Source organism: Mixophyes fleayi, chromosome 12 (assembly GCF_038048845.1).
Source record: "Mixophyes fleayi isolate aMixFle1 chromosome 12, aMixFle1.hap1, whole genome shotgun sequence".
NCBI classification, from domain to species: Eukaryota; Metazoa; Chordata; class Amphibia; order Anura; family Limnodynastidae; genus Mixophyes; species Mixophyes fleayi.
Genome location: NC_134413.1, coordinates 33,199,626 through 33,224,827, shown reverse-complemented (window position 1 = coordinate 33,224,827; position 25,202 = coordinate 33,199,626). Strand labels below are relative to the sequence as shown.

Here is a 25,202-nt window from a genome sequence, read left to right as displayed (position 1 = left end):
TATTATATGTATTCATTTAGTAACCACAACAGATGTAGATTCATAAATATAATAAGAGATAACCTAATGTATCAATGATCTAAAGCACTAGAAGCTATCAATATCTCAATGGTGAGTGTACTAAGGAAACGCAAGCTGAATATACACTAAGGTTGGTGGTGCTCTAAAAATAAGATTTTTTTAGAATGTTTATGATGGATGTCCTGAATGATTCTTGATAATAATAGTAATAATGATATAATGCAACCAAGGCCGAAGCTGGCATCTCCAGCGACCCCCCCATGCCGGAGCTTGCAAATGTGTATTCAAGCCCTTTTGTGCCTCTTCCAATCGCTGCTCTGTTCTGAGTAAAGGCACAAATGTTAGGCACTAACCCTCCAAAAAAATATTTTGGCACAGGCAAACTGGAGGGGAGCCTGGGTAAGCAAAGCAACCTCCTGTCACCCTCACCGGGCTGTGTTGAGTGGGCCCTGAATGCAAGTCCTACTGTAAATGATAACAATATTCAAAATGATCAAGGAATTTTTTGATCATTTAATGGTCAGGTCAAACAATTTCATACAGTTAATGAAAATTTTAGGTCACTCTGTCATCAGGTTTTGGTCTAATTATTCAGTGTCAGCTGTGGGCCTACTATTTTGACATCATTAGGGGTGGGTCTAGTTAGTCTTTCAGCATCAGGTGTTAGTCTTGCAGGATCAGGGTGGGAGTACTATTCTGATATCATTAGGAGTGGGTCTAGTTAGTCTTGCAGTATCAGGGTAGGAATACTATTCTGATATCATTAGGAGTGGATCTAGTTCGTCTTTCAGTATCAGGGGTGGGCCTACTATTCTGACATCATTAGGAGTGGATCTAGTTAGTCTTTCAGTATCAGGGGTGGGCCTACTATTCTGGCATCATTAGGAGTGGGTCTAGTTATTCTTTCATTATCAGCGGTGGGCCTAGTCATTCCTTAATTAGCATGTTTATTCTTTCATCATCAGGCTTAGTCCTAGTATTAAGTCTTCTAAGGAGTGGGTATAATCATTCTTTCATTACCGGGTGAGCCTAGTCTTTTGTCATCAGCATAGGGAATGTTCTAGTTATGCTTTCATTATTAGGGTAGGGTCTAGTTATTCTTTCATTTTCAGGGGTGGGCCCTGTCTTCTGTCATCATCAGGGGTAGACTTAGTTATTCTTTCATTATCAGAGGTGGGCCCTGTCTTCTGTCATCATCAGGGGTAGACTTAGTTATTCTTTCATTATCAGAGGTGGGCCCTGTCTTCTGTCATCATCAGGGGTAGACTTAGTTATTCTTCCAGTATCAGAGGTAGGCCCTGTCTTCTGTCATCATCAGTGGTGGTTCTAGTTCTCTCATTATCAAGGGTGGACTGTCACCGTCCATTTTGTTCTTGCTTATTCTGAGGAGGTAACAGAAACGACATACTCCTGTATTGTTCAAGTTATCCCCCATACATTTATACTTGCCAGTAAGAAAATTTCCTACATTTTGCTGTCTCCCAAAGCCTGCTGCCAGGGGCGGCTGCTACAATTTGTTTCAATACAGGAACACTCTTGAACATTATCTTATTATTTATGTAGACAGGGGCAAAGTTTAACCATGTGATATATGTTAAACTTAAACATGTAGGGTCATATAATCCTGGGTGTGTAGATCTCTGTTCCATGAGTAAAACAAAGTCACTTCTATGTCTAAGATGCTTTCTATAAAAGTTGATGCCTGATATTAACACATGCAAGCATTGTAATGACATAAAAGCATTATAACATAATAACATAGTTGATGAGGTTGAAAAAAAGACACCAGTCCATCAAGTTCAACGTATTTTGGATCTCCTGCGATCCTGCACTTATATTTGAAATTGACCCAGAGTAAGCAACCGTCAATCTGTTTCAATTGTGAAAATCCCCCCAGACCCAATATTGCATTCCTATGTTTACCCTATATCCACTACTATCCTACATTTTAATTAACGGTCGTATCCCTGGATACAATTTTCCGCTAAAAATTTGTCTAACCCTTTCTTAAACATATCTATTGAATCTGCCAACCTTCCCTGGCAGTGAATTCCATATCATGACTGCCCTTACTGTAAAGAACCCCTTCCTTTGCTGGTTGTGAAATTTCCTCTCCTCTAACCTTAGGGGGTGACCACGTGTCCTGTGTATGGTCCTTGGGGTAAAAAGTTCCCATGAAAGTTCTCTGTATTGACCCTTAATGTATTTGTACATAGTAATCATATCTCCCCTTAGACGCCTCTTTTCTAAAGTAAACATGCCTAAACTGGCTAACCTTTCCTCATAACTCCATACCCTTTATCAATTTTGTCGCCCTTCTCTGAACCCTTTCTAGTTCCAAATTATCTTTTTTATAGAGTGGTGCCCAGAACTGTACTGCATATTCAAGATGAGGTCTTACCAACGATTTATACAGTGGCAAAATTACACTGTCTTCCCTTGCATCTATGCCCCTTTTTATGCATGTCAATACTTTATTTGCCCCTGCAGCTGCTGCTTGACATTGAGCACTATTGCTAAGTCTACTGTCTACAAGCACTCCCAAATCCAAGATTTTCCATTATAGATTCTCCTAAATTAATTCCATTTAATTTATAGATTGCATTCATGTTTTTGATCCCTAAATGCATAAATTGTACTGGACCTATTTATCAAGGGGGATTTTACCAGTAAAAATTGGCATTTTCGATGGTGAAAGTGCTTCTTTTCACTTCGCCCTATTTATTAGTGGGATCTATTTATTAATGCCGGCCCTGTTTACCGTCGGCAAAATAAGGGTTATAACCCCACTGCTGCCCCAGCAATATTTTTTTATAAATATGGGCTAAGAGCAGTGGTTGAAGTGGGCTGGTAGTTCTTCTACTGCCTTTATTGTAAAAGCATCAAATTCCATTCAGTAAAATTTTCCATGTTGGCACTTCTAAATTTCCACTTCAACCACTGCATAAGAGTATTATTTATCTCTGCAATAAGTGCAGTAAAAAATTACACAGTAGGAAGAAATCTGATAAATGGGCCTCTATGTTTTGAGTCCTCTCTGGGTTAAAACAGTTACATAAATATTATTATCCATGACAATATGGCTGCTATGTGGCACTGTTCCATCCATTGATGTCAATGATTAATACATCATTTTATTTGACATAACAATTAGCATGATAGCTCTCAGTATTAATTAAATGGATATATGGAGATATAAAAGGCTCCATGAACAAAGCAACGTATGTCCATATGTTTTGCTGGATATTTATAGATCAATAAGGCAAAAACAGACCCTAGTTGTACAAAGACTATATTCTCTATTTAAATCACTTTTCTGTCTAATAACATTTCCATTTGTTATTATTGAAACATATGTTTTTGAGTGACATTTCCTCCCATAATGTCACAGCTTTTTCATTTCACCCACGCATGCTATCTTGTTTTCCTTAGAACTCTCTTCCTACTTTCATCCTGCGTCATCTAGAGCAGGGACATTCCTTAATCTAATTTACAGAAGTTCTGTTGAAATCTTTCCCTAATGGCTCATTAAAGTAAAACGCAACAGAATGGAAATCTGTCAGCTCCTCCCCCTTGCAGCTTTCCATTAGCTCTCTATATTATGCACAGAAAACTAGCATCATTCATCAAGAGATGTGAGGGAGCCACTCAGTGTCCAAGTCAACACAACTGAAAATGACGACTGTATTGTATCAATGTGGTAAACCCTGTAAACTAAAAGGTGTCACCTACACAAAATGGAGGTCTCCATTGTGTGGGCTGCAGCTGTATGCTAACTATCAATTTGCTAGGAACTAGTCACATCAATGAGGCACTGCCTGAATAATTTTCGTGAGACCTGACTTTTAATCTTTAATATATTAATACTAAAAAAATATATTTAATAATAAAATTAAAGCAGCAATCCCACACACAAGAATCATTTTGGTTCTTTAAATAGTAAGTTAAATACCTTTTAAACGTTTAAACATTTTTCTTAGCTGTCATCCTACAGATCATTATCTCATTTTCAAACTCTCTGACAGACACAGACACTGTCAGTCTGCTACACAGACACAGGCTCTCAGCTCTCAGCAAGTCATGTATTGGTAGAGGGAGGAGAAGGAGGATGTCACAGTGCAGACAGAGCTCAGCTGGGTATTACAAAGCCTCACTACTTCATGTGCCATGTGACTGTGGTTGCCATGGTATTCCAGAATCATATATCATTAATTGCAGCCTGAAGAAAAAAAACAAGGGCAATGGTAAACACCAACATTCTTTTTTAGCCTTCCACAGTGATTTATGTTAAAAAAAAAACATACTGGTGGGACTGGTAGCATTTTCAGTTACTGAAACAATTACATTTACATTCTAAGACTTAAGAAATCCATTGTGTGGGGCAGCATGTGTAATGCTGCAACGCAGAAGGCATTTTCAGGTTTGTTTTTTAACAAGCTATACATGCATGACCAGTGGTGAATGTGGGCTGGTAGACGGTGGTTTGCCATACCGCCACTTCTCCTACTGCCTTCATTGTAAACTATCAAATTCCATTCACCTAAATTTTCAATACCACCATTTCTAAATTTAGAGTTTCCACTTCGACCACGATCAAACTGTTTTTCTATTGAAAGGAGGGATGATTCGGATCAGTTCCTATACTTGAAATTAATATACTACTAAATAAATCTACATATTAAACAAAATAAAAGTAACATTGCATGCATATTCTACAATGAATCCAGCAATGAAAGACTCAAAATAAATGAATCATTTAATATGTGTGGAAGCGATAAATGAACATTTGTACTTTCTTTCATACAAGATGATCTATCTCACACTGAGCGGGACTGTGCTGACTGCAGGTCTCCGGGAAGCCCCACCCACTACATTTTTCCGTTATATGACACTGCTGTATGAGTGTGATCTCAGCCACAGCTTTATTAATAAACCGTTAACATAAACATATTTTTTTCAGCAACCTAAATATAAAGAACTTTCATAGTCTTAAAGAGGTAGAAATATCCACAATGATAATAAACATTTAAGAACATCTTCTCCTTCATGTACTCTCTGCCCTGCACATAGCCTCAGCTGTTTGCACAGATACACCTGATACTGCCGCATGTGTCTGTCTACCAATTCCTGGCTGCCTGCTTAGTCACATTGTATAATAATGGGGGATAGGTGAACTACTGCTTAAAATGTATAAATGAGGATCCCTAGACTGTCCTCTCAGCAATGCACAGGGTGTCTCAGGGAGCCAAGGGACACAGATGTCTCCCTGCATCTGTGGAAACAGTGCACTGACCTTTGGGGAGAGGGAAAGTTAAAGCGACCAGCTGTGAGGTCTCTTAACTACTCAAAGTAGTAATACTGGGTGTAATTCATCAATGCATGCATATGAAGCACAATGTACATTTGTTTCTGATTACGTGAAATTCGGGCCTGGCAACACCCGAAATCAACAAGGACTGGATCTAAAAATATGTGGGCTGATGAATTTGGGCGTATGTCTGCTCAGCTCTACTGCACAAGACACTGCAGCATACGTCCAATACCCATGTGGATTATAACTCCACAAAAGAATTCACAGAAAAAAAAATATTCAGTTAATGTCACTGGGTAATAATAAAAGCATTAATGATAAAACTGTGTATATATATATATATATATATATATATATATATATATATATATAGTTTTTTCGCATGAAATACATTTATTAGATGTTCTTAATGTCTACTGGCCATAAAATACATTTTTACAGTTGCTCCTGATTGTAAACACATGTTATAGCATGTATAAGACATTGTCATCGTGATGGGCATGCCCTTACTGTACATTGACTATGGTCAAATGCTTCTTCCCCGCGCCGTTCCTTCCATGAAGTCATAGGATGTAGTAAGTGCCCTTTGCTTTTGAAGAGGAATTAAACATGTCTGCATTCTGTGGCATATGGTCACACTACTATATATTTACATGTTACACTGGATCCCCCCATGCCATACATTATTTTACAAGCCCTGAGCACACAGCAGAATTCCACATATTACACTGTGCTCCCCAGTCCTTACATAACACTATATTACTCTGTGTACCCCCCTCAACAAGGGGGTACATTTTACTCTGCCACCTCAACCCATTGTCTTTATACGCTGGTTGTGAATGACATGATCAACATTTAAAACATGTAACTAACCTGTTTATATGTTTTAATCATACTGTTGTTATTTGCCATATGTATACATTTTCATGGATATTTAAGCAAGTATGCATGAACAGTGATTCATAGTGGATCGGTTGTAAATGTACCCTGTCTGTAAATTAGTACATATTTGCCTACTTTTTTCAGTTGGTGTCCGGGAGACTCTCTGTGGCAGGTGGGCGTGCGGGGGGCGGGGCTCCAAAATCGCGATTCCCCGATAATCGCGACATTTTGGCACTAATTAGAGCAGATGCGGGAGATTGCCACACTCTCCCGGGAGTCCGGGAGACCCACCTGAAATGCGGGAGTCTCCCGGACATTCCGGAAGAGTTGGCAAGTATGAATTAGTATGACACAAGCACAGGTGAAAACAGACTTGATCTACAGATAATTCCATAGTAAATCAGACATACAGTATATGACTAGACCATGACGCCAGAGAACCTGCTTGTGTGTTCGCAAAGCCAGTGCTAGAACTTATATGGAAAGTTAAACAGAATTAATCTGCAGTACATTTTTAGTCCTGTTTGACTGCTGTAGATCATAAGAGGTAAATTATAGCTTATATAAGAAAGATCTCTCCTTTATATAACACCACAATTGCATAATTGCAGCTGAGGTGGACGCAGATACACTTGCTAGGAGGCATATCTCTTGCGGGTGTTGGACGGATGGTGCATGGAGAAGCCAGAATGATGACAATGACCAGCACAACAGGCGGTTCTGACCACCTCCCACTTATATAATACATATGAAGACGTGGCCGTCTATTGGCATTACTTGTTTCCATGATGTTTCTGTTTGGACTGCGGCAGAAAAGAAGATTACCATTTGAATTTTAAAGGAGAAAACAACAAGTGGTTTTGGTGTTCAATTATACTTCACATGGCATTTAATAATAACACTGTCCAAACACTATTCTCTCCGGTGTATATCCCATATTATTATATAGTGTACAAATTTGGTAGTGCGACTTTTGCAATTGCTACTAAAGCTGGGTACACACTACAGAAATTTCGACCAACTTTTTATGCCGAGCGATTTTACATGCGATCGATGGTCCGATCGCTCGGTCCATGGACTGCATACACACTAGCCTTGTTTCGGACGATAAAGGGAAGAGCGGACGTCCCTTTAGCGACTTATTACAGCCATGTTGTCATGAGCAATGACAGTAATTTCGTACTCACTGTTGTGGATCGGTTGGAAGTTTATACCCACTACACAGCGGAAACGAGATTGGAACGAAAATATTAAACGGTACAACCAACCAAATGAGGCGATAATCATCCATTTGGGCAGACTTTCGACCATCATGTCACTGCACACACTGACCAGACTTTTGATCGAGCAGTTAGTCGTATGTCGGCTGTTTGAGACGATTATTGGACGAAAACAGTGTAGTGTGTACCCAGCTTTAGACAGTCACATCTCTAAACTGTCTCTATGCTATCTATAAGCTATTGTTACATTTTCTCTACGCTATCATGGGGTGTAAGTATACACTGTTGTTACTCCTGATAATCCTGGTGCATCCGCTAGTGATGTACAGCCTGACGTTCCTTGAGATGCGTTCCACTGAGCATATATAGAAGTAAATGTGTCTTTTCATACGTACGTCTTTTCTTGCTTATATTTACTCTACTTACTTCATGAGATGGGGAGTGTCAGGGGCAGTGTGGGATATGGCTGGGATCATTTGGAAAGTTTGTTGATTTTAGACCTTAAAATTTGCCTTATCCACTAAAAAGTCCCATTCATTTCAGTATAATAGACTCCTATACCTATATATTCATTTGTATTTTACTTACAATTGCATATGGAAGGTTTCTATATATAGTTGGCAGACAGACAAAACCTGCATCTATTTAAAGCAATCTTAACTCATTGTTTGGTCATTTTAAATGTTGTTGGCTCTTCCTGTCAAGAAATGGAAAGTTTTATATGTACTTATTCTTAGTAACAATAATATAACTATAATGATCCTAGTTATAAGGCTATAATCTCTAGCATGAGTGACATACTGTATTCCATAGCTCTATTTACTCTCTGCTCCCTATGCAAATGCCTCCACACATTGGAAAATCAGAGCTAATAATAGTGAGCTGACAGTTTATCACTTCCATAGGAAATATGAACAGTGGGTACAGTCAATTCTGTAACGAACCAACACATATCCACCAAGTACCGAAGCTTCTTGGGATTGGCTCCATTTCAAATGACCAATGAAGTGCTACACTCCCAAAAGTCCTGCCCGGAGACATCCTTTTTTTCAATCCTCTGACTTGGACTTGATTTTCAATTTCCTAGAGACTGCCTTTGAAAACATTTAAGGTTTCCATTTTGTGTGCGGATTCATTATTCATGAAACTTGAGCATTAGTGTTGTCCCTAGATCCTAGCGAATTAATAGAATTCATTTCTATGAATTTCAAATGACCTATTATGAGAATAAAGTCTGTACAGGATCCACTGCTGTTTCTCTAGACCCAAATTATGTTCCTTCTTTTAAGCATATATTTAAATCTGTCTCACAGGGACAGTGTGTTGTGAAGTTTGTTGTGTTGCTAGGCTCTTCATTAAGGGCTCATTCATTTTTTGCGCTTTTCACATGTTTATAAATGCATGAGAATCTCATTCAAGTTGATCAAATAACAGTCAATTATTCCGTTCACACCATTGCCGTCTAAAATGCTAATGCCATGTATAAAACTGTAGATCGTGGTGCGACCTATTTCTCATGCTTAACGTATGCTACAATAGATTGTGTTTATAAAAGCCCAATGTATGAAAAATGCATGGAAAAGACGTTAAAATGTGTGCATTGGTTTCCATGCATTCATTCATTTTCCCAGTTTATGTGATCCAGCCTTAAATGTGTGACCGTTTCATTGAAATGGATATTTGATTATCTTGACAAAAGAGCTTTCAGAAATTTCACTTAACTGCAGCAGCATCTCCCCCCCAGCTGGTCCCATAGTGGTCTACCATGGGCTGGGTGACTTGACCACCTGCATTTATTTTTCCTTTAAAATGTTCGTAATAGGCTGCTGAGTCGAGTCTAGTTCCCCGGGCTAAAATTTGCCAGCCCTCCCCTGGATGGGAAGCTCTTTCCTGGAATGTGTGGACAGGAACGACTGCTAAACCAAACTTGCTCCATAGGGAGTACTTACTCAGCTTACCGTAAAGGCCTATCCATGTCTTTCATAGCAGAAAAGGATCCTTTATGAGTGTCACACTTCAATGCAGTAATCACAGCTAAGGAGCCCAAAGTATGGAGAAACACACAAGGTTTATTGCAGGATGGCACAAACCTGATGGTGTAGATATAGAATAAGGTTTGCAGGGAGATGGAGAATGCAAATACCAGGAGCACAGCTGACGCAGGTGAACAGATAAGATAAGATGTGAAGAAATCCCAGGGAACAGGTGAACCAGCAACATACAACAGCAACAATAACAATGACCAGCAAGGTATACTGGGAGTGGCAGGTATAAGTAGAGAGACACCCAGGTGCAAGAGATAATTGATGCAACAAGATAACCCCTAGTGATGAAAGGAAAGGCACAACAGCAGCACCTCTGGTGAACAGAGGCACTGCAGATAATACATAAAAGTCCAAAGTCCAGGAGGAAGGAGCTGCCAATACAAGCAGCATGTAATGCATAGTGCTGCAGGCAGATCCTGGCAATCAGAAAGGGCTGCAAAATCCCTGCAAATCTCCAGAACTGCTTCCCACACTGCCCATGTGGAGATAATGGATGTATTTCTGCTTGTGCACAGCAAAGCATTTCAAACAAGGCTGCCTTATCCAAATTGTAAATGAAGCTGGGCTGAAGGTTAACAAGGTGCAGAAGTGGTCACCTATGTGTACCATAAATGGGAGAAAGTAAGACATACACTTCTTTCTGATGTAAGGAACACCATCCATTCAGGGGTGCCGTGGGGAGGGGCAGGTACAAAGTACCTGAGCCTGCCTGGGGACAGGACCGACTTAACAGCATTATAGACCCCCAGGGCAAAGCAGTGCACTGAGGCCCTATCTACACAACCACTCACAGGAATAAAACAATGTAAATTATCAATAAAATTATGCTTATATTCATTAGTACCTCCAACAAAATCAGTGTTTAAACATTAAAAAACATGCTGTACAGCAGAGATTAATCCACACAAATGTTTGGACAATATAATATGAGCCTTGAAGTTGAAAAACTAGAGATTCAGCAAAAAAATGGTACTCAGTTGATAAGTCACACAGACGGATATGGCACAGTACGAAATGACTATGAATTATTTATTATTAATCAAGTGTTCAACACAAACATTTACAAAACTTATTGGCAAAGAATTGCTTAATAAAATGATGTGTGTAGATTTTGGCTTGCTTATGTACAATTAGTACGTGTATGTTGTTTTCGTCAAATTCATGATATGTATTCGCAACAGCAAGATCTCATGTATGGATAACAGCTGATACTGACTGAGGTGATTAGTCCACATAAACATTTTACTAAAGAGGGTTTGAATTTTCTGTATAAATCTCCCTGAATAATATACTGAAAAGTTGGCAAACCTATGGGGCCCTTATGTTCGTAGGGCCCCTAAGCAACTGCCCATCGTGCCCATGCGTTAAGACAACTCTGCCTGGGGACCCTTTCCTGACTGTGTAGTGGGAGGAGCTACCAATCTGGTGTCATCATGCTTTCTTCACCAGTTATGGTAGAGGCACCAAAAAGATACTGTATTGGGACCAAATTATTCTTGGGGGCCCTGCATACATTATACTTGAAATAATAAATCCCTAAAACCACCACCTACCCCACCACCCGCCCCCCACCACCACCATTTAGAACAATTCAAGAAAAATATACAACTCTGCACAGCCCCTTAATGAAATTTGTGAAAATTTCCCTTTCAGTACCAATCCAGCAACTCCTTAATCCAGGTTTTTCTACGTTAATGGTTAATAAACCTTTTCAACTACAGGCTCGTCTTGTTCTACTTAAAAAACTCCTTACCATTTTATTTTATGCTGTAAGATGATTTGAGTGATAAGTGCAAAGTCATTTTAGTAATGTTCAGTTGAATATGAATCTGCATATGACCCTGGGACCCATTGTCTTATAAAATGACAGCGCAGTCATTCTAGACAGTGTAAAACTCTGTGTCACGCTCTAATGTCTAACACATGGTTGTGAATATTATAGTAATTTACTTCTACGGTAGGACAATGTAACTTTCTTTCTTGGCATTTGACATTTCTGACATATTGTAATAAAACTATTAATGTGAAATTCAATATCATTGTGCAGACATGTAATGTTAGGTACATTAAGTATTAATCAAGACCGCAAGAAGAGTACAGAACTTTCAAAAGATTTAGGTAATTAGCTGGTATTTATATGTACACATATTGAAAACTTTTTTTGTACTTACCTTACCTTGAAGGCTCGTTCACACAAATGCACATGGAAAATGGGTAAAACGCATTAAAATTAAAGCACGATTTTGACACATTTCATGCATTGCACATTTACCAGTGCAATCTATTGTACTAGTAACGTGCATGAACACATGAGAAATAAGTAGAACTGTATTAAAACTTCAAACAAAGCATTCAACATTTAGCTTGTAATGGTGAAAATGAGCTCATAAGAAACCATTCATCTTGTTTTAAATAAGTCACTGACTTATATCAATAATTCCCTGTTCGCTGCAATTTATGCTGCAACTAATCTTTTTACATATCAAAAATGTTACAACAATGGATTTCCATTAAAAGATTTTCTTTGCCCTCAAGAAAATCAGGACTGCTATAAGTCAGTATAAAAGTCAGTATAAAACATGTTACCACATATTAATAAATGCCTTTTGTTTTGAAATTATTTAAACAGAAGTGTAAATTTCTTGTGGGATGCAAACAAAAGGGAGTTTGAGTCAATCTGTTATTTCTCAGAGCAAGGAAAGAAACATTGTATAACATACACCACAAGAGTAGAATTGGTAGGCACAGAATATACAAAAGACTAATTTCTTCCCAAAGAAGCAAACTTAGCTCTAAGGAAAGTTTTGTACACATGCTGCAACATCAAGAGAAAGAGAGAACATCTGTCTTTATATTTATTCATAAATCAAAATTCATATTTCAATAGAAAAATTTATGAAATATAAACACCTCCACATCTATTGTTTACCGCTTTAAAAAGTAAATGGGGAGTTTCTTTTCTGCAGTAGTCTAATTGACAAATATCAAATGTCAGTAATGCATATAGATGTCCACGGCTTGATATAATGTAGTTGCAACGGTAATGATAAGTACTATCAGCTGGAAGGGTAATTATGCAATCAGCCAATCAGAATCTGCTAGACAATGCTGCTGGTCATCATCATTGTGTATGGATGCACCAGCCCTCCATTATCTTCCTGAGATACACTTCCTAAATGGTATATCTGGGGATACGACCACATCTAATTGTGTTACCATTATATGAACACGTCCAATATGTCGAGGATCAGTGAGCTCTACAAGCTGCTTTGTCAGTCAATCTGTTACTGTCCAATTCCTTCCTTAATCAGCAGAAATGACATTCTCATACTCATCATCACCTCACGCATCTAGCTCTTCTGAAGTGAGAGGCCGTTCCCCAACCACCCTCACCTTAAAACACATTTGAATTGCTGCTTGCAACGAAGACAATATGATGCCCACTGACCACTGTGATATACCTGCCAACTCCCAGAAGGGGAGCCAATAAAATGACTGCCTCTGCTGGCTGTAGATGCGGACTACACTTTCAAGGGTGCCGAGAATCAAGCACGTGCCAACGTGGTGTGGCCACACACCCCTTGACGATGCAGTGCACAAAAACACTGCTGTAAGCATCCGTGGAAGGAGCCCAAATAAGTTGCTCTATCGGGGTCCAAAATTGTTCCTATTGGTCCTGTTCACTTGTTATTTCCCTTTAAATGCTGTACATATTGCTCAATATTCTCTTTATCGTAGACTACTAGCCTGCTACTAATTAAAGAATGTGCTGAGCCCTTGCATTGTCCTGAGTAACAATAGGATATACTAATAATTGATATTACCACTATGACGTTAAGTTATAGTAATTATGAAAGTGTCAGCACAGTGGCCAAGTGGTTAGCACTTCTGCCGCACAGCATTGGAATCATAAGTTCGATTTCCGACCATGGCCTTATCTGTGAGGAGTTTGTATGTTCTCCCTGTGTTTACGTGGGATTCCTCCCACACTCCCAGAACATACTAGTAGGTTAATTGGCTGTTATCAAAATTGACCTTGGTCTGTGTGTGTGTATGTGTTAGGGAATTTAGACTGTATGCTTCAATGGGGCAGGGACTGATGTGAATGAGTTCTCTGTACAACGCTGCAGAATTAGTGGCGCTATATAAATAACTGATGATGATGAAAGAGTCAAGAGACTGACTTATTAGTCCCCAAATATCCCTTGGCTCTAAGTCATTGTATAATTGTATTAAACTGGTCACATTTTTGTCTCTGCACTGACCTCTTACACTCTGTGTGTCTGATTAATGATACAGTGAAACAAGTTCTAAATCACTTCTTGTTCTGAAACTTCAAAATGCCATTTTAATTAGCTGATAGAATTCACATAGCCTTTGTTGTGCATACCTCCAGAGAATCTATATGTGTCCAGGAAGAAAAATCAATGTTGAGGGAGAAAAACATTGTTATTTGTGACTTCTATAAGATTATATGTTACAGAGTAAAGGAATATAGATGTTTTGTCAACTTTCATAGTAAATTCTAATCTGTGTCCTAGTCTACCTGGATGTTTAAAGAGGAAGTGTCACTTTTCTTCAATATCCATGTATGTAACGGAGGTCTTGTACACAGAATGCATCTGTCTTACAGGGACATGGAGTTTTAGAAATCATGGAAAGACCATGAGGATAGAAAGGGATTCTCCTCTGTAAGGATAAAGTGGTAGAATCCATTACCACTGGAGGGAGTGATGGCGAAAATGGTTTGGATGTTTCCCTTATAAGAAATGGTATTTGCAGCTATAATTAATAGAGGTCATAATTAAGTCCTGGGGGTAAATATGTCAAGCTGCGGGTTTGAAAAAGTTTAGATATTGCCTATAGCAACCAATCAGATTCTAGTTATTATTTACCAAGTACATTCTACAAAATGAGAGCTAGAATCTGATTGGATGTTATAGGTAACATCTCCATTTTTCAAACTCGCAGTTTGATAAATTTACTCCCTGGTGAGGTTGATAGACACAGTATTAGTGCAGCAAACACAATCATATATTTTTATATGAGTAGGAGCAGATACAATGATTTACCAATAATCTCTAATCGCTCTGCTCCACCATCCTGATCAGTCCATGATTCTTCTGTTTCCTGCTGATCTGTATGCTTGACTGCAGAGCTGAAGACGTGTGATGATTTCTCAGCTGCAAACAGCAAAACATATACTGGTATATTATTGTTTTCTAATTATACAAATGTTAAAATCATATCTTTTTACTCCTCACTAGAGATGTTCACTGACCCCTGTGTATTGGTTTTGGTTTTGGATCTGAATTAACTTTGTGTTTTGATTTTGGAAAAACTGCCCTTGCGTGTTTTTGTTTTTGGTTTTGGATCCCTATTTTTTTCTAGAATCCCTATTTTTTTTTTCTAAAATCACATAATTTGGCTCTTTTTTTTGTTCCTACATTATTATTAACCCCAATAACATTAATTTCCAGTCATTTCTAGTCAATTTTTGTCAAGTGACAAGAACACTGCTACCCCTCCTGTTTCTATATGAGCAATGGCACTGAGCAATGTCACTGAGCAATGGCCCTGGAGACTGGAGAGTAACAAGAACACTGCTACCCCTGTTTCTGTGTGAGCAATTGCGCTAGATCTCCTGGGGAGGGAGGTGCTTATGGAATCCAAAACCAGCTAGATTATTTATTATTATTATTATTATTATTATTATTATTATCATTTATTTATATAGCACTAATTCTAATTCTGCAGCGCTGTACAGAGAACTCACTCACATCAGTCCCTGCCCCATTGGGGCTTACAGTCTAAATTCCCTAACACATACACATACACATACAGACAGACTTGGGTCAATTTGTTAGCAGCCAATTAACTTACCAGTATGTTTTTGGAGTGTAGGAGGAAACCGAAGCCCACGCAAACACGGGGAGAACAGACAAACTCCTTACAGATAAGGCCATGGTCGGGAATTGAACTCATGACCCCAGTGCTGTAAGGCAGAAGTGCTAACCACTTAGCCACCGTGCTGCTCCAATCCAACAACGCAACAACGTCATTGTGCCTCGATTCAGATCCGAGGACGTGCCAAAGTACCGAGCCGGCTTGCGAGCCTACTCGGATCCCGTAAGTTCGGGTGGGCTCGGTTTTCAGAAACCGAGCCCGCACAGTCAGAAAAATGTGAAGTCAATGCCCTTTCCTTAAACTTTTTTGTACATACTATACTTTATATAAATCAGTGGTCGAATTACAAATTTAGAAGTGGCGGTATGGAAAATGATAAGTGAATAGAACTTGATAATTTTACAATGAAGGCAGTAGGAGAAGTGACGGTATGGCATACCATGGTATACAGGCCTGCTTTGACCACAAATTTAAATGGATGTTTCTATAAGTGATAGACTCATTTATTAGATATACAAAGAAATGTAGCCAATGTTTTAGTTGGCACAAGAAGCATGATGTCCTTTCTGCAGCAATACTGAATGGAGAGCCCAGCGATTCTGATCTTAGGTTCTACACACTGGATAGGAATGTGCAAGGGCAGATACAACTTATTGAAAAGTTCAGTGACTTTGACATAGCGAGTACCTTTGTAATTTTCCTTGGGAAAGTATTTTATACTTACCTAATTTTTGGACTTCCCCTTATGGAGATCCCTTGAGGGGAGGTCCAATGGACAAGTGCCCGGAAGTGACAACGCAATTTGCATCATCATGGCCCCACCCACATCTGCGCAATGACGTGGATCGCGTTGTTGCACAGTAGGGTCACGATGATGGGATCCCCACCTAAGAAGTCTCCCGGACATTTTCGGAAAGTAGTATGTAGTATAGAAATTGTACATCCTCATATACCCCAAATTCCAGTCTCTTTGATCCCAGTTATTCACTTTTGCTTCCATATTGCTCCCCTTTACAGATTAATGTATGAGCCTTCACAAAAACTTTACTGTGAGACTAATGGGGATAATGTACCCCAATTGTAAAATATAAGAATATCACAACTCACCAAGTAGTTTCATGACATACCCTCTAACTGTCCCGATTTCAGCAGGACAGTCCCGATTTTAGAGCTCTGCACCGCATTCATGGCCGAGGACATGTTTGTTCCGCGGTTGGGAATGTTGGGGGAAGGCGGGTATCTAATGGGCAGCCAAGCGATTTATAGTGCTCGGCGGCCCTCTAGGTACGAGGCCATACCACCATTGCGTTGCCGGGGACAGACACGTTGAGAGGCATGTCATGACCATATAAAAGCTGAGTGCTTATGTTCAGTTCATAGAACTCACAGGTGACTTGTAAGATCCCTTTTATGTTACTGTAGGGAGGACATCATACACACGTGGCATTTAGAAGCAAAACTAGCTGCCTTTATGAGATGATCCTCATATCCAAGAGTGTTTTATCTTTATTGACAGCTTTCCATCACAAAACACATCACTACGCACCAAATATACCGATGCAGAATTGACATCACCACCTCCAAATAACCACTAGTAACAAGATTCTAGTTAAGCCACCAATCCACAAACATAAAAACTTTGTAACTTTGTGGTTATGTTTATTTTAGTGCTGGAAGGTATCTTTGTAGATTAGGTTCCCAAAGTGTGCGCCGCGGCGCGCCTGGGAGCTGCGGCACTGTCACAGGGGTACTGCGGCCAAGAATCGCGAAAAAAAGCAAAAAAAACCAACTTACCAATCCTACGGCGCCCGGGACACAGCATCCTCCTCCCTCCTCGCTTCTCATTGAGTGTTGGGCATGACGTCATCACACCCAACATTCAGTGAGAAGCGGTAGGAGAGAGGATGCTGGGTGCCAGGCACCGCCGAATTGGGAAGAAGAAAGAAGAAAAGACAGAAGAAATAGAAGAAAGAATGTCAAGTATGGTAAGTAAAGAAACGGAGGGGAATAGTGATAGGAAACAGCAATGGAGGGGGAAAAGAATGAAGGAGGGGGCAGGGTGAGGACGCAGAGGGGGCAGAGTGAGGACGCAGAGGAGGCACAGAGAGTGGATGCGGAGGGGGCACAGAGAGTGTGGATGCAGAGGGGCACAGAGTGTGGATGATGATGCAGAGGCACAGAGTGTGTGAATGATGATGCAGGGGCACAGAGTGTGTGGATGATGATGCAGGAACACAGAGTGTGTGGATGATGATGCAGGGGGGCACAGAATGTGTGGATGATGATGCAGGGGCACAGAGTGTGTGGATGATGATGCAGGGGCACAGAGTGTGTGGATGATGATGCAGGGGCACAGACTGTGTGGATGATGATGTGGGGCACAGAGTGTGTGGATGATGATGCAGGGGTGCACAGAATGTGTGGATGATGATGTGGGGCACAGAGTGTGTGGATGATGATGCAGGGGTGCACAGAATGTGTGGATGATGATGCAGGGGCACAGAGTGTGTGGATGGTGATGCAGGGGCACAGAGTGTGTGGATGATGATGTGGGGCACAGAGTGTGTGGATGATGATGCAGGGGTGCACAGAATGTGTGGATGATGATGTCGGGCACAGAGTGTGTGGATGATGATGCAGGGGTCCACAGAATGTGTGGATGATGATGCAGGGGCACAGAGTGTGTGGATGATGATGCAGGAACACAGAGTGTGTGGATGATGATGCAGGGGGGCACAGAATGTGTGGATGATGATGCAGGGGCACAGAGTGTGTGGATGATGATGCAGGGGCACAGAGTGTGTGGATGATGATGCAGGGGCACAGACTGTGTGGATGATGATGTGGGGCACAGAGTGTGTGGATGATGATGCAGGGGTGCACAGAATGTGTGGATGATGATGTGGGGCACAGAGTGTGTGGATGATGATGCAGGGGTGCACAGAATGTGTGGATGATGATGCAGGGGCACAGAGTGTGTGGATGGTGATGCAGGGGCACAGAGTGTGTGGATGATGATGTGGGGCACAGAGTGTGTGGATGATGATGCAGGGGTGCACAGAATGTGTGGATGATGATGTCGGGCACAGAGTGTGTGGATGATGATGCAGGGGTCCACAGAATGTGTGGATGATGATGCAGGGGCACAGAGTGTGTGGATGATGATGTAGGGGCACAGAGAATGTGGATGATGATGGAGGGGCACAGAGTGTGTGGAGGTGAAGAAGGGCACAGAGTGAGTTAGCTGTAAATTATTCTTTGACAGCAATATCATTGAAAAAAATATATAAAAATATTATTTTCCCTTGGATTTATGTGTATCTTTGCATACAACTAAATAAGTATTTCTCTCCTGACCTAAATATTCATTACGTTTTTGACCCAACCACTTATAAACTGCAAAAGTTTGGGAACCACTGGATTAGGGCAAGAGTGTTTCGGAGAAAAAGAAAAAGGAAACTTTCAGATGGGGTTTTGTATATCATCTCACAGGTGCACAATAACAGTATTTTACAAAAGATGAAAATTGAAAAGTAGTGTCAAAGAATGTTACGAATGTGATGAATATTTGTGTAAACTAACAGCACTGAACCCCCCAGGGAAGATCAACTGTGACATCATTATTACAATGTGCCCTGGTACAGAATGTGTCTTCTCTTTCAGTCAGCTGTATATTCATTAGAATCCCCCCTGTCAGTTTTGTGTTACCATTAATATGATGCATGTATACTGCTAATATTATCCCTCACTACCATAAGTTAAAATAGATGTTCTCCAAGAGAGGAGATTTATATGACTTGCTATTGATGTGATTGCTCTGCTTACCGCAGTTGCTGATTGGTGCTCTGGACTACACGCTGAATCCATTTTGACCCCTGGCTTACCCATAACTAGTGTGTCTGTGAGTGATGATGAGGAATCAGTCTTGTCACCTCAGCCCAAACCATCAGGTAAGATGCTGTTACTGTGATTTGGATACATTTCATATCTGCTCCTGCTGAAAAGCAAATATTTTATCTGAAATTAATTTTAAGAAACAGTTTAATTAGCAGCACAAAAGTCATTTACTTCCTATACCTCACGTCATTTTTTTATTTGTACATACACTAACAAGGGCCTGTTTATCCAATAGGTGTTAAGACTAATGGCTATTATCATAAGCTTGCAGAACTCATGAGTAGAGGTCTTCACCTATTGCAGTCGCCTTTCCCGTAGAGCTAGTTATGCTCACAGGTACTCAGATGCCCCCAGTCCTTAAGCTCAACGTAGTGTAGGCTTATTAATAACATTGTAGCACGGAATAGGAGGCGATGACAGGAGATAACAATGGAAGCAGGGGTCTAGGGACAGAAAGAGGCAGCATGGTCAGGTACAGGAAAGGGTCAAGGCCGACAGCAAGCAAGGGTATCTGAGTCACAAGCAAAGGTATGACCAACTGCAAACAATCAAGGTCCAGGAAACAAGCCAAAGGTCATACAGAGTAATGAATCCAAGTTTCAGCACAAGACAGGAGTTGGTCAGCTAACAGGAACTGAACGCTATAACTGGCAGGGAGGCTAAGCCCTCCCTGCCTTTAATACCTAGGTGATCAAATCAATAGAGAGAAGGCACAGGCACCCTTAATCAGCCACAGAAAGTTAAGTTTGGCATCTTGCGCACGTGCCCGGGTGTCCGACATGCCAGGATGGAGGGGAAGTGATGTCCCGGTGGTCACCATGATGACGGGGACACAGCCAGAGAAAGCACAGAGAGTTGTGGCAGCTCAGAACAACACCGCGACTCTTGACAATAGGCTGACTAGGCTGCAGCCTGGGGCACAAGGCTTTTTTTGGCGCAACATTTTGGGGATTTCAAAATTGTGACAGGGAGAGGTATAAACTGAAATTTATTTTAAAATGGGACAGAAAACTTGACATATTCCCATGGCAAAGTGTTAGGAACTCCCAAGTCAGTACAGTGAAACTCGGGAACTACTCAGAAGGCCAGGTGTTCGCTGGAGCCCCTAGTGGTGGGGACAGACTGGGCTGCAGGCCGACTGAGGGTCGAGTAGCGTATACTGACTTAAAGGAGTTTCCCAGAAGTGGAGTGATTGGTGGACTGTAGTATAAGAGAAATCCAAGGTCCAAAGGTCACAGGCACAGAAGCAATATCCAAGGGCAAGCAAAAGGGTCAAACTCACAGGCAGAGAAGCGAAATCCAAATTCCAGGCAAAAGGTCAGGGTCAGAAGAGAAGGGTCAAAGGTCCAATAACAAGCAGGGGTCAAACACGGGTGGTCAAATCTAAGGTAACAGGAACCTAAATGGATAGCACAAGCAGGCAGCAGGACTGAGGACAGAACGCTATAACCGGCAATGAGGCAGCAGACCTCATTGCCTTAAATACATAGTTGGCCCAATCAAAACTTACATGCACCCCTGCAGACTAACGAGAACATAGCACCAGACCAATCAGGGCTAATCCCTGATAGGTGCACCCAGATGCAGGCTAATGCCTGTAACTATTCCCCTAATTAGCCCACAGGCTGTGTCCACTTTTGCGCATGCGCCCGGCTTCCAACAGCGCCGGGACGCAGCGCTATGTAACAGGAAGGGGAAGTGACGTCCCGGTCGTCATGGTGACGGCCGGGACACTGGAGCAGGTAGGAAGCGAGCTGCGGCGGCTGTGAGTACCGCCGCGGCTCGTGACAGTACCCCCCCCTTGAGGAGGGGTTAAGGAACCCCGACATCCAGGTTTAGTGGGAAACTTCCTAAAAAATTCCTTAATGAGTCTTCCAGCGTGCAGACGTCTCTGCGGTATCCAAGATCTCTCCTCAGGGCCGTAACCCTTCCAATGAACGAGGAATTGGACTTGACCCTGAACCCTCCTAGAATCAAGGATTCCTTCAATAACATATTCGTGGTCCCAGTTCACCATCAGAGGCCTGGGCCTGTTAGAGAGGGACCGATTAAACTTGCTGGGAGCAGCGACTTTCTTCAGAAGTGAACAATGAAAGGTCGCAGGTATTTTCAAGGAAGTGGGTAGTTTCAATCTAAATGCCACTGGATTAATTTTCCTCTCAATTGGAAATGGTCCGATGTATCGGGGCCCCAGCTTCCTACAGGGTTGCCGCAACTTGATGTTCCATGTGGATAACCAAACATGATCCCCCACTTTCAATGAACAGGGTCTACGGTGACGGTCAGCAAAGATCTTGGATTTTCGGGAAGCTTGACCTAGTGCAGCGTGCACCTTTTTCCAAATGGACCTTAGCCTGGCCGTAAAAGCAGGCGTTCCGGAATCTCCACAGGGAACAGTAGTAGAAAAAGAATTGGATTTTGGGTGAAACCCGAAGTTGCAGAAAAACGGGGATGTGTGAATAGTAGAATGGCAAGAATTATTGTACGCAAATTCTGCCCAGGGCAGGAGAGAGGACCAATTGTCGTGAAATTTAGACACATAAATGCGCAAAAACTGTTCCAGAGCTTGGTTCGTCCTCTCTGTCTGTCCATTCGACTGAGGATGATATGCTGAAGACAGACTGATAGAGATCCCGATGGACTTACAAAAGGCTTTCCAAAACCGGGCAATAAACTGGGATCCTCGATCTGATACTATATCTTCAGGAGTCCCATGAAGACGAAAAATATGCGTCAAAAACAAGGTGGCCAGGGTCCTGGCATCCGGTAGCTTGGGCAAAGATATAAAATGTGCCATCTTACTGAACCGATCGACCACTACCAGGATAGTGTTATGTCCTGCGGATACTGGTAGGTCAACAATGAAATCCATCGACAGATGGGTCCAAGGTCTGCTCGGTGCCGGCAAAGGTAACAATAGCCCAGAAGGACGGTTCCTATCGGTCTTGTTTTTAGCACACTCAGGACAAGCCCGAACATAATTCTCCACATCGTTTGACAAGGTGGGCCACCACAACCAACGAGAAAGAACCTCAATAGTCCTACGGATTCCCGGATGGCCAGCAGAGCAGTTGTTGTGGCCTTCAATGAGAACAGATTTCCTTAAATGGACGGGGACAAATAATTTGTTGACCGGTGTCTGAACTGGAGCGATTCTCTGGAAGCGCCGGATGGTTGCTCCTAGGTCCTGGGTGAGACCAAGATGAACAGCAGTTGTAGGAACAATAGACAATGGTTCCGGAGACTGAGGATGATGGGCCAAAAAACTTCGGGACAAGGAATCGGCCTTAGTATTTTTTGAACCTGGACGGTATGTAATAATGAATTTGAATCTGGTGAAAATAAGGGCCCAGCGGGCCTGCCTAGGATTCAGAGTTTTAGCGGTCTGAATGTATTGGAGGTTTTTATGGTCCGTGAAGATGGTGATGGTATGGGTAGCTCCCTCTAACCAATGCCGCCATTCCTCCAGTGCCAACTTAATGGCCAACAATTCACGATTTGCCGACATCATAATTACATTCGGCCGCTAGAAATTTTTTAGAAAAGAATGCACAAGGATGTAATTTTTTGCTCCTTGGGTCTTTTTGAGAAAGGATAGCGCCAGCACCGATGTCAGAAGCGTCCACCTCTACAATGAATGGAAGTTCCGGATCAGGATGTCTCAGCACTGGAGCAGAAATGAACGCGGCTTTGAGTGCCGAGAAACTCGCCAATGCCTCCGAAGGCCACTTCGCTGGGTTAGCTCCCTTCCGAGTGAGAGCAGTGATAGGAGCTACTAATGAGGAAAAAGAGTCAATGAACCTACGGTAATAATTCGCGAATCCGAGGAACCTCTGAATCGCCTTTAGATTAGTCGGGAGGACCCAATCCTGGATTGCTAGAACTTTGGCACGGTCCATGGCGAATCCTGTTGAGGAGATGATATATCCCAGGAATGACACGGTGCCCACCTCAAATTCACATTTTTCCCTTTTTGCATAAAGGTGATGTTCCCGCAATTTCAGCAGAACTTGTCGAACATGCTGACGGTGCTGAAGTAAAGACTCCGAGTAGATTAAAATATCATCCAGATACACAACTGCCGTTTTACCCAGGAACTCTCGTAAAACGTCGTTGATCAGGTCCTGGAACACCGCCGGGGCGTTGCATAACCCGAATGGCATCACAAGATATTCATAATGTCCCGACTGGGTATTGAAGGCAGTCTTCCATTCATCCCCTTTCCTGATTCGAATAAGATTGTACGCCCCTCTGAGGTCAATCTTCGAGAATATAGTGGCAGATTTTAATTGATCAAACAAGACCGAGATCAATGGTAACGGATACATATTCTTAATAGTGATGTTATTCAGTCCACGGAAATCGATGCACGGTCTAAGACTGCCGTCTTTTTTTTTACACGAAGAAACAACCTGCGCCAACGGGAGATTAAGAAGGACGTATGAATCCTTTTTTCAGGTTTTCCTCCACATATAGCTCCATGGCCTGAGTCTCTGGAATGGACAAGGAGTATAACCGCCCTTTGGGCAACTTGGAACCCGGGACTAAATCAATGGCGCAGTCATACTCTCGATGAGGTGGAATGGACTCAGCTTTTCTTTTGCAGAACACATCAGAGAAGTCCTGGTAGGGTACCGGCAACAAGTCTGGACTAGGCTGTAAGATTCTAAGCGGCAGGTTCAAGCAAGACGTGGAACACTCGGGACTCCAACGAGTAATCTCTCCACTTTCCCAGTTGATAAGGGGATTGTGACTGCGAAGCCAGGGATACCCCAATATCAGAGGAGCAGAGGGACAACTAATGAGATAGAAGGAGAGCTCCTCTGTATGGAGAACTCCTACAGTCAACCGAACCATTGGAGTCCTAGCGAGAATCCGTCCCCCAGGCAAGGGGTTACCATCCAAACCACACGTGGTGATGCTTGATCCTAGCCTGATATGCGGAATATCAAGCGTCTGAGCCAAATGTATATCCAGGAAATTACCAGCCGCACCACTGTCAAGAAAAGCTTTCAGGTCCATGGATCTCCCACGGAAAGTTAAACGTCCAGGGACTAATAAAGAATTTTCTGAAGAGGTAATCTGAAAACCCAAGCGCACCTCTTCACCTGCACTTAGGCTTTGGAGTTTCCCGGTTTATTGGGACATGAGCGAACTAAGTGGCCTGTCTGACCACAATACATACACAGGCCTAGTGAGCGTCTTCTGGAGCGCTCCTCCGGAGGCAAGCGGTAAGCGCCCAATTGCATGGGTTCAGAGGAATCGGGCAGAGTGTTGTTGTTGGAGCTAGTGAAAACGTCCATTGGAACAGAGGACTCCCGTTCAGCCTTCCTCTCTCTGATCCGACGATCAATTTTTATGACCGTTGCATCAAGTTCTCCAGCGTGTCGGATATCGGATACTGGACTAAGGAGTCCTTAATTTGCTTGGTAAGTCCTAAGCGGAATTGACTTCGCAATGCGGGGTCGTTCCAAGCGCTATCCGTGGACCATCGCCGAAACTCCGCACAATACTCTTCCGCTGAGCGACGTCCCTGCCTTAGCGTACGGAGATGAGCCTCAGCTGAGGCTACCCTGTCCGGGTCATCGTATAATAACCCCAACGCTTGAAAAAAGGCATCCACAGACTGTAAGGCTGGACTTGTGGGAGGCAAGGAGAAGGCCCAAGACTGAGGGTCGCCCTGGAGTAATGAGATGATGATCCCTACCCTCTGTTGTTCGGAACCAGAGGAACGTGGTTTCAGACGAAAGTACAACTTGCAGCTCTCTTTGAAATTACGGAAAGCTGGCCTGCTTCCAGAGAATCGGTCAGGCAAATTCATCTTAGGCTCCGGTGTGTCACCAGCGGGAACTTGCTGGGGCTGCCGGCCTCTGGAAGCCTCTTCTTGGACTGCCAGGCGCTGGGATAAAGCCTGTACCA

At 42.1% G+C, this 25,202-nt stretch overlaps 1 protein-coding gene across 2 annotated transcripts in view; it reads left to right on the top strand.

Moving 5' to 3' along the window:
- The window catches only part of LTK (leukocyte receptor tyrosine kinase), a 178,626-nt gene that overhangs the window by 52,184 nt on the left and 101,240 nt on the right, over positions 1-25,202 (top strand). For both annotated transcript variants that reach the window (XM_075193026.1, XM_075193027.1), the window contains exon 2: positions 19,217-19,336. In XM_075193026.1, coding sequence (XP_075049127.1) covers positions 19,217-19,336 — 120 coding nt within the window. The remainder of the gene's footprint in view (positions 1-19,216; positions 19,337-25,202) is intronic.